Source organism: Aquarana catesbeiana, linkage group LG13 (assembly GCF_042186555.1).
Source record: "Aquarana catesbeiana isolate 2022-GZ linkage group LG13, ASM4218655v1, whole genome shotgun sequence".
NCBI lineage: Eukaryota > Metazoa > Chordata > Amphibia > Anura > Ranidae > Aquarana > Aquarana catesbeiana.
The window spans coordinates 198,199,425-198,214,857 of NC_133336.1; the positions used below are offsets into that span (position 1 = coordinate 198,199,425).

The window sequence follows — 15,433 nt, forward strand, 5'->3', positions numbered from 1 at the left end:
ATGTACAAGTATATAAAAAAATCAGACCAGGTCTGCACACCCCTTACGCCCATTATGAGGGGTTCCCACCACCCCTGAGCTGATCTCCCAGGTCTCTACACCTGTTGTGCCCATTATAAAGGGTTCTCACCATCCCTGTTTTGAGCTCCTAGGCCTCTATACCTACTGTGCTTATGGCATTCCCATTAAGAAATTACCAGTATGCAAAAAAATTGAACAAAAAACAAGACCTCCAAAAACACAAAAGTCCATTTTCACTTACGGTAGACTTTGAGACGAAATTGCTGGTGGACATCTAAGACATTGGCCGTGTACGTTCCTTGGTCTTTCCTGGTGACATTGGAAATTTTCAGTGAGATGCCATCCACGCAATGCAGTCGCCCCTCGAACTTTTTATTCTTTACTTCGATCCCCTTGTGGGTCTTTGTTGTGGCAATGTGAGTTTTATCAAAGATCCAATAGATTTCAATCACTCCTGTCTCATTGATAGGTAGAATGACATCCCTCCCCTCAGCAGAGATAACCTGCCGAGATGCTCGGGCAAATCGCACTGTTAGCAAAAAAAAAAATGAATCTCTTATTTAATTGTCTGCAGTAGACTGGTACGTTGATGGAAAACTACCAATTATTGTGCTTTTATACCACTCTTGCTCTTTGATATGACAAAGCCCAACATTATCCCTTATTTAAATTATAAGCTCCAGCTTTCCCGCATGGCACGACTAGGTACCTGCAAAATCCTAATTTTAAATTCCTTTGATTTTTTTTGACAAAAATCTAAACGTTTTGGCAAAAAGCTGCTATTTTGAAAAATTAATTGAAGTCAATGGGGACATTCTGTGATTTTAGTGTTTTTTAATTGGTGCAATGAGTTTAAATAGGTCCTCAAGGGGTCCACTCAAGTAATTTAAATGTTAGCTTCACCTTTCCTGCAAGGCATGACTAGGTACCTGCTAAAAATCACCCTTTTCATTTCCCTAAAAAATTGCTTGGAGAAATATGAAAATTTTGGCAAAGTTTTGCTACTTTGGAAAATGCACTAAAGTAAATAGTGAGGAGCAATTTAAGGGGGGTTTAGTGGTTTTAATTGGGTGAAGTGAGTTTGAAATGGCTTCTGAGGGTTGTGGAAGAGCCTTTCAACCAATTGAAGGTATAGATCCATGATAGGTACCTGCAAAATTAGGTACTTTGATTTCTCCTATATTTTCTCAAAAAAAATCTAAAAAAAATTTATTACGTTTTATGTATTTTTTTGGGGGGGAAAATGCACTAAAATCTGTTGGGAAGGAGAAATGAAGGTGGTTTTGGTTGTTTTAAATGGATGCAATGGCTCCTGAGGGTTGTGGAAGACCCTTTCAACTACCTGAAATTATAGATTCACCATTCCCACAAGGCAGGAATAAATACTTGCAAAATTAGGTACGTTCATTTTCCCTAAATTGTCTGAAAAAAAAATCAGAACATTTTGGCAAAGTCTTCTGATTTTAAAAAGTATATTGAAGTCAATTTAAGTTTTTTTTTTTAGAGTTACGAAAGATCCTTTCAAATAGTTGAAATTTTAGATCCACCATCCCCACAAAACAGAAATAGGTACCTTCAAAATCAGGTACTGTACTTTAATTTCTTCTAAGTATTCACAAATAAAATCTAAACATTTTGGCAAAATTTTGTTTTTTTGGAAAATGCACTGAAGTGGGGAAGCAAAAATTAAGGTGGTTTTGGTGGTTTTGTTTGATTTTTATTGGGTTCAGTGAGTTTTAAATGGCTCTTCAGGTTTGAGGAAGATCCTTTTAGCTATCCTAGACCTGTTCTTGGGCTAGAAAAAAACTTCCTCTTCCACTTCATTATTTTACTTTTTTTGCGCAAAAAAAAAAAAAAGAATCGACAGTGAAAAGAAGAAGCATACAAAATTTTTTTGCGGCAGTAAACAATGTAACAATAACCTAAGGTGTTAAAGATGCAATCTTTTGGGGCTCCTTAGATCCCTTCGTCCTTAGATATTTATTAACTTTAGCCAATAAAAGGTAAACTTCACACTTTCTGCATTAATCAATGGCTCACGCGGTACAATTCTCTATTATAACTAAGTGAATGAAAAAAACTCAAATACACATACACCCCACGCACAATCACAAAAAAACCCTACACCCTTCAAAAAAAGAAAATGATATTTTTTTTAAAGTAAATTGTGCCTAAGCATTTTAGCAAGGACACGAAAATGCCATAATTAAGGTCAATTTCACGCAAATCAGTAATTTCTCGGCAGGGTAGTGTAATAGGTATCTTTTAAAAATAACATTTATCATGTCTTATCTTGTTTGGTTAGAACAGACTCTTAAAGGAACCTTTCCGGTCTTCATATTTTTGACCCTTACTAAAACCAATCCATTGGGGGTCAATGGGAAAAACGCCCCTTACGTTGGTGGTCAGTGGGAAGAAGGAGGAGGACACACTCAAGGAGGTCTCTCTAAGAGCCAGCTAGGATTGCCACCTCATCCCTTTAAACCTGAACACATATGAATTACACAGGTTCTGAGGGTAATTTAATGCAGATAAGGCACCAAGTGAATTTAATTACCACCTTAATCAGCCACAGAACCTGTGTAATTAATATGTGTTCGGGTTTAAAGGGATGAGGTGGCAACTCTAGAGCCAGCCCTTTTCAAGCCTGGGCCTTGCCTGCTAGCTTGGCCCAGGAATGATGCCTGATCCAGGTGGAGGCCCTGGGAGGGATTCCCCTGAAAATACAGGGCCTAGTGAGGAGGAGGAGGAGGATCAGACTGTGGGTCCAGGCCCTGCTGAGAATGTAGATTTCTACAGACAGAAGATTATTGATCGTTTTCGGGCGATTGGAAAAGCTGAGGAGTAACTTAAATGTTTAAAAGCTGAACATAAAAACTTCAGGGCCAAATATTGCCAGGCCTGGACTAAGAATCGTTTGGCCATGAAGCCAGAGTTACGAAAGATGGAGGAGAAGGTAAAGAAACAATGTTTATCATGGGAGAAATTGAAAGACAGAAGTGGAGCTTTTGCAGAAAAGTTTAACAATGAGAGGAGATTTTCCAGCCAGACATCGGTGAGTTCTGTGGATCAGCAGCCGCAGGTAACTGACAACCCAGCTTCATCTGCCTCTGCACCTCTCCCCTCCATGTCAGGCTGGGGAATCCCCAGCGGCAACCAGCCAGGGGGTTGAGAGTGAACATGGCACCCTAAAGTTCATCCAGCAGATGGAGTCATCCCTAATGGCAGACAGGTCTGTTGATGAACCATCAGAAGTCCATGAGGATGAGCAGAGGGGTTACAGACCGGCAAAGTACTGGTGGAGAAATCCCAGTGCGCCGGGCTGCCTCCTTCCAACATGTCTTCCCCACCGGCTGTAGTAGATGGTGTCCTGGCTGTAGTAGATGGTGTCCCAGCTGAGGAACAGAAAGGGAAGGAGCTCTGCAAACAGCTGCCTGTTGGAGTTTCTGCTATAGAGAAACCCTCTGCAGACATAGAGGGAAAACCCCTGACAGAGGTTTCATCAGACCACCAATGCAATGTGGATGGATCTGCATCATACACCCCGGACATGGATTTTGCTTCTCCTGCTGAGACCTGTAGTCCTACAAACAAGATGGCTGCCAGCTCCAAAGAGCCTGTTTCACCTTCAGCTGGGCTGATTGATGCAGGTGGGGAGGGGATCAGCAGAGTGTAGCATGTGAAGTGGAGACAGCCATGGAAGTCTCCTACAATGATTCACCTGTTGCTGTATTGGAACAACCTTCACTCTGCTCAGCTGAAAGTCCTGTCCTGATGGAGGAGAAGAGTCTGCCTGGAGGTGAAGTGTGTATGGGGACAGCAGTGAGTGAGGACACGGCAGGAACTATGAATGTGACAAAAAATAACGACAGCAATAATATTGATAAAGCAAAGGATGTGGTGGTGAAGGGGTTAATGTTGCTGCTATGTAAAAATGAAATTTCTCCTCCTGCTCAGCAGAAGAAAGATTCTTCAGGTGTGCAATCCAATCTCGAATCTGTACAATCGTTATCTGCCAAAGTAGTTTTAGACGTTTCTAAACGCACAGATGGATCCTCTGCAGGGAGGAATGTGGGCAGCTATGCGTCTGTTTTGGGGAATTGCACCAAGGAGCGTATTTTGTAAATACTAGTGGTCACAATTTGGGGAGGTTTGGTGGTGGGATGGTAAGTGGGATGGTTAGTGGGTACAGGGGGAGGAATGTGGTTCAGTTGAAGTGGGAGGGGGAAGGAACCCCACCAGTAAGGGGGAGGGTGGCTGAGCTGGTTTTGGAAATGGGGTTTCAAGCCTTGGATTTATTTGCTTTGATTTGCCCAGTGGGGAGTTATGAGTATGATTTGTCCTTTGTAAAACCTGAAGGTTTGGATTTATTTTGGGAGAGGTATAGGAGGTGCAAGGGCCTTCCGCAGTGGAGTGGTTTGGTGCCAAAGGTGATTTCAAGGCAGCCTCTGATAAAATTGGTGACAATCCTGGTGCGTAACGAATCCATACTGGAGGCTGATTTGATAGTATGGCTATGCCGATATGGTGAGGTCCTCGCTCCACTGCGGAAGGTCCTTGATGAGTATGAGATATGGACAGGGGCTTTTATGGGGAGGGATAGGCTGACCATTTTCTATCCGGGTCAGCCTAAAGTCTGTAAGTCTGTACCCGCAAGAAGTGCTCACTATACCAGGATTTGGATCATTTGGCCAAAGATTGTACCAGAAGCTCGGTCATGCTTATAGTCAGTGCCCAGAGGCATTACATAACTTGCCAGGATTGCAGGCTGAGCTGCAGAAGCTGGAACAAGAGGATGAGGCCGCTAAAGTTAGGGAGGAAACTGTTATTGCCCCTCCTGTCTTACATCTGTTGTTTCAGATTCTGTTTTCCCTAGTAATGTGGTCCCTGAGTCTGTCCCTCTTGTGTCTGTTACATCTATTTTGGATTCTGTTTCCCCTAGTGATGTGGTCCCTGAGTCTGTCCCCCATGTTGTAGTTCCTAGTTCTTCTGTACGTAGATCCTCCAGACTAGCAGAAGCTGCTGGGGGGTAGGTTTAGCGGATCTTCCCTTTCAGCCTAATCAGCCTCCAGTCCCTGTCCCTCAACAGCGCAAACATGGTCAGGAGATTGTGGGGGTGGGACTGAGGGAAGGGTGTCCATATCCCATGTCTCACCCTCTGTTGAGTGGGATTCAGATGATGAGGGGTGGGAGAGGTTTAAGAGGAAGAAAAAGAAGAAGAGGAAGACAAGTAAAGTGGTAATTTCTTCCTCAGAGTCGGACCCAGGAGGGGTTCCTCTTGGTAACACTTTCAGTTTCGTCAGGTGATGATATGTCTGATATATCTTTCTCTTTATCATCCATGGATGAGGGGGAATCACGTAGTCTAAAGAGAGCTGTTTCGGGTGATGAGAGTGTGGTAGAGGTCCCCAATCATCCTGATGGCAGTTCCCTCCCTGATAAAGGTGGCGACCATTAATGTCGCCAGCATTAAATCTGCAAGAGCTTGTGATATTGCCTTATTTTTGCTCAGTGAGTTTGATGCTGAGATTTTATTTTTGCATGAGACCTGGCTCAATACTTTGGCAAATGTCCATCTAGCAAAAAGGGAGTGGAGATGCGGTCACTCCTTTTTGGTCTCTTGAGGCTGAGCCCTGCAGCGGAGTTGCGGTCCTTTTTAAACCGATATGGTTATGTGCCGGTGGGTAATTGAGGTAGAAATGGGGAGATGCATGGTCTTGAACATCTCTGTTAGGGGGCAGGACCTGCGCCTGATCAATATCTATGGATCGCAGTCAAAATGGGGCAGGAAATGCCTCCTCACAGAGATCAAGCCCTTCCTTTTTTACATCCCAGCAGGTTGTCTTTGGAGGTGACTTTAATACCATAACCGCTGCTCGGTCCAAGGTAGATGTACCTTTTCAGCGGTTTTAGCTGTCCGGGAGGCTTCGGAACGATGCAGGGCTGCTGGATGGAGAAAGTACTTGCTGGCATTGGATCAGGCGAAGGCTTTTGATAGAGTCAATCACGAGTACCTGTATTTGCTACTTGGTAGATACGCCTTGCAGGGGAAGTTTATAGATTGGCTGAAAAAATTATATAGAGAGGCTGAGAGCTTCCCACTGGTTAATGGTTGGGTTGGATGGCCTTTTGAGATTGGCTCTGGTTTGCTCCAGGGATGTCCTCTGACCCCCTGCTATATGTATTTGCCATTGACCCCTTCATAAGAAGGCTAGAGGGTGGATCTTTGTGCGGGGTGCCTTTGGGCATTGCTGGTGTGCCTCCTTCCGCCTTTGGAGGCCATGGCCTATGCCGATGATGTGTCTGTTATTGTCTCTGGGACAGGGGAGGCGCAGGAGGTGGTCTCTATGATAGAGCAGTACGCAGGGGCTTCTGGTTCTAAAGTCAACCATGAAAAGAGTGAAGTTTTCTGGATGGGTGAGGACCAGCACCTTCCCAGAGCCCCAGCAGGAAATTAAAGTGTTGGGCATCAAATTTGTTCCTGGTGACTATGGTCATCAAAATTGGGAAAGCAGGTTGGTGGGTGCCAATGCCAAAGTAGCAAGCTGGAAGAAATGGAAACTTTCCTTGAGGGAGAGGGTTGACTTGATCAAAACGTACCTGGTCACAATTTTTTTATATGTCAGCTTTGTCTGTATCTTGCCAGCATCTCTCTATGCAAGGGTGTGAAGCTGTTTTTTCCAACTGTTATGGGGAAATAGGCTGAACCTGATCAAACGCAATGTAACTTACCTGTCCAGGTGGGAGGGGGTTTCTAGGAATGGTCAACCGAATAGTTTTTTTTTCTCTCCTTTTTGAAGTACAATCTTGGTAACATGCTAGCAGAGAACCCGCCAGGATGGGTGGGCATTTTTCAATCTTGTTTTAGGCCTTTTCTGTGATGTAGGGAAGATGGTGGACCAGTGAAAAGTCTGAGAGTCCGACATGGCGGTTTATGTTGCCCCGTGCCTGAAAATACTTCGGCAGTGGCAGGTGACAGTGGAGGATATCAAGACCCTCCCCAGGAAGCTTCTGGAGAAGAGGATTTTGAACTCTGCTTTCAGTGAGTCACTGGCCTTAAGGGATTGCCCAGGCTCTGTAATGAGGGAGGGGTTGCATTTAATCAATTTAGAAATAATCCCTTTGAAGTTTAGGGATCAAGCCGGGCTCGCTTTCCATGGAAGGCTCTATGTGAGAGGGAACTTGAAGCATCGCCCTGTGGATGATCGGGATTGTCCTAGAGCGGAGTGTGTTGATAAAGTGGAGTCTATGGACCACTTTTTGCTGCAGTGTCCCTTTAACATAGATGTGTATAAAAGGGAGGGGAGGGCTCTAGGCATCCACTTTTTCTATCGCATGAGAATGGGTATACAGGGCATTCCCGACTCGCTGGGATTTTGATTTGGATACACTTTTTCTAGTTAGTATAGTTGTCCGTTACTTCACATGGAATGCATGGTGCCAGATTACTCTGCGGAAGAAAGTCCTCTATGTTGAGGTGGTGGTGCACGATATTCTGGGTGAGGTTGGGAAAATTCGGGGTCTTGAGAAGGGCAGGGAGCCTCGGACGGTCTGGAAATGGGCGTGGAGGAATATCAGACCTGCCTTTGGTGAACTGCCCATCTCTGGGTGAGGAGCTCTTTTTTTTCTGTTTCTTTAACTCCCTTAGCTTTTGTTGGTTAGTATCTTCTTTTTGAAGAAGGGCTGTATGCATAATGTGTGCGGGTTTGTTTCTTGATCTCACAGGTTTGTCTGGTGTAGTGGTGTGAGTTGTAGTAAGATTTATCTTCCCCAGTAATTACATGATTATTTGAGATTTTTGCTTTTGCTGCAAAGTGTTTCTTTGTTTGAGAGTAGATTTGCTATATTTTTCATTTTTATGTAAATATGTATATACTTATGTATAATATATATATATATTCTTTTTATGCTTATTGATTGCAAGACTTTTAATAAAGAAAAATTGTGAAGAATGTCCCTTACATTGGGGGCTAGTAGGAAAAATATCCCGTATATTGATGGTCAGTGGGAAGAATGCTCCTTACGTTAATGATCAGTGTGAAGAATGGAATGTCCCTTACAATGGGGGCTAGTAGGAAAAATGTCCAGTACAGTGGTGGTCTGTGAGAAGAGTGCTCCTTAAATTGGTGGTCAATGGGAAGAATGTCACTTACATTGGTGGTCAGTGGGAAGAATGTCACTTATATTGGTGGTCAGTAAAAAGAATGTCCCTTACATTGATGGTCAATGGGAAGAATGTTCCTTACATTGATGGTCAGTGAGAAGAATGTCCCTTACATTGGGCTAGTAGGAAAAATGTCCCATACATTGGTAGTCAGTGGGAATGTCCCTTATATTAGTGGTCAGTTTGGAAAAGGCTCCTTACCTTGATAGTCGGTGGGAAGACTGTTCCTTACATTGGTCAGTGGGAAAAATGTCACTTACATTGGTGGTCAATGTGAAGAGTGTCCCTTATATTAGTAGTAAATAGGAAGAATGCTCCTTACATTGGGAGTCAGTGGGAAGAATGTTCCTTACATTGGTGATCAGTGGGAAGAATGTTCCTTACATTGGTGATCAGTGGGAAGAATGTTCCTTACATTGGTGATCAGTGGGAACAATGCTCCTTACATTGGGAGTCAGTGGGAAGAATGCTCCTAATATTGGTGGTCAGAGGGAAGAATGCTCCTTATATTGGTATTTAATAGAAAGAATTCTCCTTACATTGGTGGTCAGTGGAAAGAATGCTCCTTACATTAGCAGCCAGTAGGAAGAATTCCACCCCTACAGTCTGCTAAAAACATCATTAGGTTTATTCAGGTGGCCCCTCCGGGTGGTGTTGGCCCTGGAACTACGCAGGCACCATCAGACGGAAGCTCAATCAGCCACAGCTGAAGAAACCCCTAGCAACTCCTTTAAGAACCCTGTTTGAAAATGCCTGGTTTAGGTTGATAATCATTTTCGAGCAATAGATATTTCACAACGTGACCTCTTCTACAATTGTCTTTCTATTAATTTAGTTCTCGCTTGACTCTTGGCCTTTTACTAGATCTTCATCACATGTTCTTAAAAAAATAACCCCACCGAATGAAAACAAAACTGAGTTTCCAGTGAGGCCACCCAAAGGATCCTGATTAGATAAAATGGTCCTCAAGCAGAAAATCCAATGAAGAGGCTACAGTGGACAGCTTGCCAAGAGAGACAGAGTTACAGTAGGCGGTAAAAATGTTAACAATCAAGTTTCAGAGTAATGTCGATGGATGCACTTACCTGGTTGGAGGGAATAATAAAGTAGAATGAAGCAGTAGAGCTGTAACATTCTCCTCTGGCTCTCCTTACTCTGCCGAAACTTCAGACATCTGTGACTTGACGACTTCCTCTTAACATTACAAATGTAACACCTACATAAAGTTTCCTTTAACCCCCTCAACACCGCGTGATTCTTGAATTTCCAAAAAATTAGATCACTTTGGGGCTCTACATCCTAAAAAGGGGCCATTTTGGGGTATTCTTACTGTCCTGGCATTTTTATTGGATAGGTTTTATAACAGAAAGTAAGGGAAGTTTGATCGTTTTTTCTTCTTCATATAGTAAAAAATAAAAACCCCAGTGGTTATTAAACAAAAAAAATCCCTATCTGTCCCAAGGAATTAACAAAAACTTTGGGTACAATGTTTCCTGACAGAATAATTGCCAGTCAGACTATCAGAGTACTGAAAATTGAAAAGCTGCCAGGACAGGAAGGGGGATGTAACTTGTTGGTGTCAAAGTTTGTTCAAGAGACAGGACCTTAGATGCACAGGGAGGAGGCCATCAATGACATGCCTGTCTGAAAATGCTAACTTGGTTGACTCTCCGGCTTCACAACATTGAACCTGGTACTCCCCCCCCCCCCCCAAAAAAAAAACAGTAACCAGCAGGACATCACTTTTTGAGTGAACTTTCATTTGAAGGACTGGTAAGCTATAATATATTACATTTTCGTTCTTGGTTTTATACACTCTATTACCAAAAGTATTGGGACGCCTGCCTTTACACGTACATGAACTTTAATAGAAAACCACTCTGTAGGGTTCAATATTGAGTTGGCCCACCTTTTGCCGCTATAACAGCTTCAACTCTTCTGGGAAGGCTGTCCACAAGGTTTAGGAGTGTGTCTATGGGAATGTTTGACCATTCTTCCAGAAGCGCATTTGTGAGGTCAAGCACTGATGTTGGCCACGCAGTCTCTTCTCTAATTCTAATCGTGTTGAGGTCACGATTGTGCAGGCCAGTCATGGTTCTCCATCCCAAACACACTCATTCATGTCTTTATGGACCTTGCTGTGTGCACTGGTGCGCAGTCATGTTGGAACAGGAAGGGGCCATCCCCAAACTATTCCCATAAAGTTGGGAGCATGAAATTGTCCAAAATGTCTTGGTATGCTGACGCCTTAAGAGTTCCCTTCACTGGAACTAAGGGGCCAAGTCCAACCCCTGAAAAACAACCCCCACACCATAATCCCCCCTCCACCAAATGATTTGGACCAGTGCACAAAGCAAGGTCCATAAAGACATGGATGAGCGAGTTTAGGGGTTGAGGAACTTGACTGGCCTGACCTCAACCTGATAGAACACCTTTGGAATGAATTAGAGTGGAGACTGGGAGCCAGGCCTTCTCATCCAACATCAGTGCCAATTTCATGCTTCCAACTTTGTGGGAACAGTTTGGAGATGGCCCCTTCCTGTTCCAACATGACTGCGCACCAGTGCACAAAGCAAGGTCCATAAAGAAATGGATGAGCGAGTTTGGGGTGGAGGAACTTTACTGGCCTACACAGAGTCCTGACCTCAACCCGATTAGAATTAGAGAGGAGACTGCATGCCAGGCCTTCTCGGCCAACATCAGTGCCTGACCTCACAAATGCACTTCTGGAAGAATAGTCAAACGTTCCCATAGACACACTCCTAAACCTTGTGGACAGCCTTCTCAGAAGAGTTGAAGCTGTTATAGCTGCAAAGGGTGGGCCAACTCAATATTGAACCCTACGGACTAAGACTGGGATGCCATTAAAGTTCATGTGCGTGTAAAGGCAGGTGTCCCAATACTTTTGGTAATATAGTGTATATTGAATGAATCATTGAGCGCAAAACCCATATCTGAGTACGGGGAGGTGGAAATGACTAAGACTCTCATGCATAGATGTTTCATTTCATAGGAAAGCCGTGTGCGCAATCAGCTTCCTCAATACACTCACAAGCTGTGAGCTGCCTTTTTGAAGCTTCCTCTGACAGGTCCACTTCAAACTGAAATAAGTGCAGCATTAAAATGGTATTTAAAGCCAAAAACAAACATTTATTATATTGCAGCTTACCAGTTCTTAGATGTGTGATGGCTGCTTTAGTTTTCTCATTTAGGTTTTCTTCCTTCTATTTTCATCGGGGTGATCCAGCCAGCAAGTCTGTTATTTTTCAGAAAGCACAAACTCTCCAGCAGAATGTATCAGTTTTCATGGATGAGACAAACCACTTAACATTGGCGGGGCTGATTAAAATGATCAGCTTTTATTTTATTAGTGCAAAACCTTTATCCCAAAAAGGAAAAAAAAAAGAAAATGTTTGCTGTAACTGCTTTTAAAGTATTAGCTGGAGTTTGGCTTCAATTAAAAAAAAAAATTCCTGCCCAGTAGGGATGCAGTAAGAGACACTGTCCGGTGTCGAAGAACTATCCTCCGACCTAAGTGTGTACATAGTCCCTCCTGAGCGTCTACAGGGGTAAAACTGAAACAAAATAGTTTAAAGGAAAAGTCTACTTTTAGTTGGCTGATCCTACTTGACTTTAGCATACAAAAGCCATACTGCAGACTTTACGTACTTTATGTGCTGGTTGAAGAAGCCATATTAAAATCATAGAGTTCAATTAATGTCAATATAATATACATTTAAAGCATGGGTCTCAAACTTTCTAAACAAAGGGCCAGTTTACTGTCCTTCAGACTTTAGGGGGGCCGGACCGGGACCATTGGGAGTAGAAAATGTCAGGCATCAGTGGGAGTAAATTGAGTGTTGTAGGTAGGTCAGTGTATGTCAGGTAGGTCAGTGGAATTGTGCTCTATCATTGGTGTCATTGAGAGGAATTGTGCCCCATCGCTGGTGTCATTGGGCCCCATTTTAAGTGTCACTGGAAGGAACTGTGCCCTATTAATGGTGTCATTGGACCCCGTAGTTGGGGTCTTTGGGAAGAAATGTGCCCCTTCACTGGTGTCATTGGTAGAAATTGCGCCCCCCCGTCGGTGTCATTGGAGGAATTGTGCCCATTCATTGGTGTCAGTGGATGAAATAGTGCCCCAATGGCCGAATAAAAGGGGGCAAAGGCTAGCATCCGCCCCCTTAGGTCACAGTTTGGAGAACACTGATTTAAAGGAGCAATCAAGCCTTGACATAACACAAAAAATACTTTAAGGGCGTTCTGACTGCCTTACACCACTAAGATATTTCAAAGAACCAAAATATCTAAGTGGTATACTTAGATATTTAGGAATCCTTCATGATGCCCTTCTCAGGGGCATGAGCAGGGCATCATGAAAGATTCCTCCAGCTTCTTAGGTTAGCTAAAAGTGAGCAGTATTTAGGTCAGTATTGGGGTGAGGGGGTCTCAGCATCTGCCTGACCCATATCTAGAATAAAGGGGCCCCCAAACCCCAGTGTGCAAATACACCCTCCCAGTGGCGTCGGCAGGGGGGGGGGGCTGACAGTGGCTGAAGCCCCGATTGGGTCCCCAAAAAACCCCAGATTTCGAGTGGGCACGGTTCTATTATAAGCCCCGAGCACCGCCGCTGAGCGGGGACCGATCTGATCCCAAGCACGGCCAAGTGCGGTTGAGTGTAATAGCAGGTCCTGCCTTCTGGAGCCTGCAGCGCTGATGGACATCCCACTAGTCCAATGCCGGGGCCGCGTGCTGTGACATCCATCATAGGCACTGCAGGCTCCAGAAGGCGGGAATTACAATGCGGCTGCCGCGCCACTGTCAGAAGATCCCGATCCCACTTGGTGCTGGGGCGGGCGGCTCTCCTCTCCTCATCATGGCTCACTCTGGCTGCCTGGACTCTGGAGTCTACTCTACTGTGTGATGGGTGCGCTGCTGAGCTGCAGGAGGACACCTGAAGTCTGGTCAGGTAGGTCAGTGTGTGTCGTGTAGGTCAGGTAGGTCAGTGTGTGTCAGGTAGGCCAGTGTAGGTCTGGTAGGTCAGTGTAGGTCAGTGTAGGTTAGTGTAGGTCTGGTAGGTCAGTGTGTGTCAGGTAGGTCAGTGTGTTTGTCAGGTAGGTCAGTGTGTTAGGTAGGTCAGTGTATGTCAGTGTGTGTCAGTGTCAAGTAGGTCAGCGCGCATCAGGTAGGTACTACTACCCCCTAGTGCTGGGCCCAGACCACCTTTAGACCGATACTTGGCAGAATATTGCCACTGTATTGTAAACATCTAAAAAAAAACAGCAATGGAGTGTTCAGGGCTCTACACAAAGGGATTATACTTCTTAGTACAAAGATCCCCTGGGGGTGAGTAATCCCCCCAGATTTACATCTTCAAAAAAGAACAGAAAGCTATACACTTGTATCACAGTTTAGGTATTGATATTTCATGGTGCCTAGTCATTACACATTATCTGTGCTATTACTTTAGATTGTAGAAGATTCCAGAGACAATGTTCAGGGGACTCCCTGGTTCCTCATGTAAAAAGAATTGACAAAGCATCTGATTGTGTTCCTACAGAAATTACGTTTTCTATTCCTGGAAATTGAGTTATTTATGGTTCCTTATATGGAAACAACTGCAAGCTTTTAACTATACAGATGGAGATAGGTATTACAGCATTTTACAGGAGATGCACTATATCCTAGATTGGCACTAATAGCTCTAGACTAGTCTTTCTCAACCTTTTCACCCCAGGAGAACCTTTTTAAAGAAAGTTTTGGGTCTCAGGGAGCCCCTAGTAAGATTAATTGTTGGAAAAATGGTCCTTACATTGGTGGTGGTAGGTGATAAGAAAGCCACCTTCCCCTACAAGAGGGCCAGCATGACACCCTTGCATTCTAGCTGGTGGCTTTTAGGGAACCCCTAAGCAAGATTAGTCCGTTGAGGGTCATTGGGAAAATGCTCCTTGCATTGGTGGTGGTGAGGGGGAAGAAAGGCCCTCCCTTACAAGGGTGGCAAGAATGCCACCCTTGCATTCTAGCTGGTGGCTTTGCCAAGTGGTGTTGGACCTGGACCTATGCAGTCACCAACACTTGAAGGAAAGTTTCAGGTTTTAGGGAACCCCTAGCTAGATTAGTCTATTGAGGGTCATTGGGAAAATGCTCATTACATCGGTGGTGGTGAGAGGGAAGAAAGGCCCTCCCTTACAGGGGTGGCAAGAATGACACCCTTGCATTCTAGCTGGTGGCTTTGCCAAGTGGTGTTGGACCTGGAACTATGCAAGTCACCAACACTTGAAAGAAAGTTTCAGGTTTTAGGGAACCCCAGCAAGATTAGTCCATTGAGGGTCATTGGGAAAATGTTCCGTACATTGGTGGTGGTGAGAGGGAAGAAAGGCCCTCCCTTACAAGGGTGGCAAGAATGACACCCTTGCATTCTAGCTGGTGACTTTGCCAAGTGGTGTTGGACCTGGACCTATGCAGTCACCATCAGTACCTGTTTCCCAAATTAAAGCTTATACTAGAAAGCTAAGATAGGACCGCCCTCAGAAGATAGGAGGGTTTAATTCCCCTTTGGACACAGCTGATCACATGGAAAAGGGCTGCGGGCCACTGTGATTGGCCCTTTACCCCAATCTGTGATCAGCTGTGTCCAAAGGAGCAGAGCGTGCCGGATGCGTGGTTCTGGCAGAACTGGATGACCGCGCTGTAGCCGTCGTTCAGCTAAAGTGCGGTCGGGAAGAGGTTAAAATATCTGCTTTAAACACTTAAGGGATCCTTTATAGTTTTGTACAAATGTCATTTATTAATTGGTTAGCTCCCTGTATTTGATCTTAAAGGGTAACACCACTTTTGTGGGTAAAAAAACATAGCAAATAAAAGAATTAATATAGTGTATACAATTGCTACACAAGTCATATTGTAATTAAATGTTATTAAAAATAAACCCTTCCTTTTCAATCTGCAGCTCTGTAATTTTCTGTAAAATGCAACATGTCCACCTGGAGGTGTTCTGTACACAGACAGTATGCAGAATGCCCCCCCTCAAATTGTCATTCCCTGCTTGTGTGATTGGCTCACTGATTTTCCCAGAAGCTCGCACTAAGAAAAAAGTCAGATTTTGCGCATCCCCTGTCATTTTTGGTGAGATACTTCCAATGATGAATCCACATCTAAAGGGCTGCAGACCCCGCTGCTTTCCTCATTAGAGCCCTGCAGTTGTAGCAGCTGATTGATCATAAAACCACTCCCATGCCCATTCATTTT

At 44.2% G+C, this 15,433-nt stretch overlaps 1 protein-coding gene across 1 annotated transcript in view; it reads right to left on the reverse strand.

Annotated features, from left to right (window-relative positions):
- LOC141116648 (uncharacterized) overlaps positions 1-15,433 on the reverse strand; it is a 112,584-nt gene that overhangs the window by 42,134 nt on the left and 55,017 nt on the right. The window contains exons 6-7 of the mRNA XM_073609040.1: positions 9,271-9,484; positions 263-550 (exon numbers count right to left, since the gene is read on the reverse strand). Coding sequence (XP_073465141.1) covers positions 263-550; positions 9,271-9,484 — 502 coding nt within the window. The remainder of the gene's footprint in view (positions 1-262; positions 551-9,270; positions 9,485-15,433) is intronic.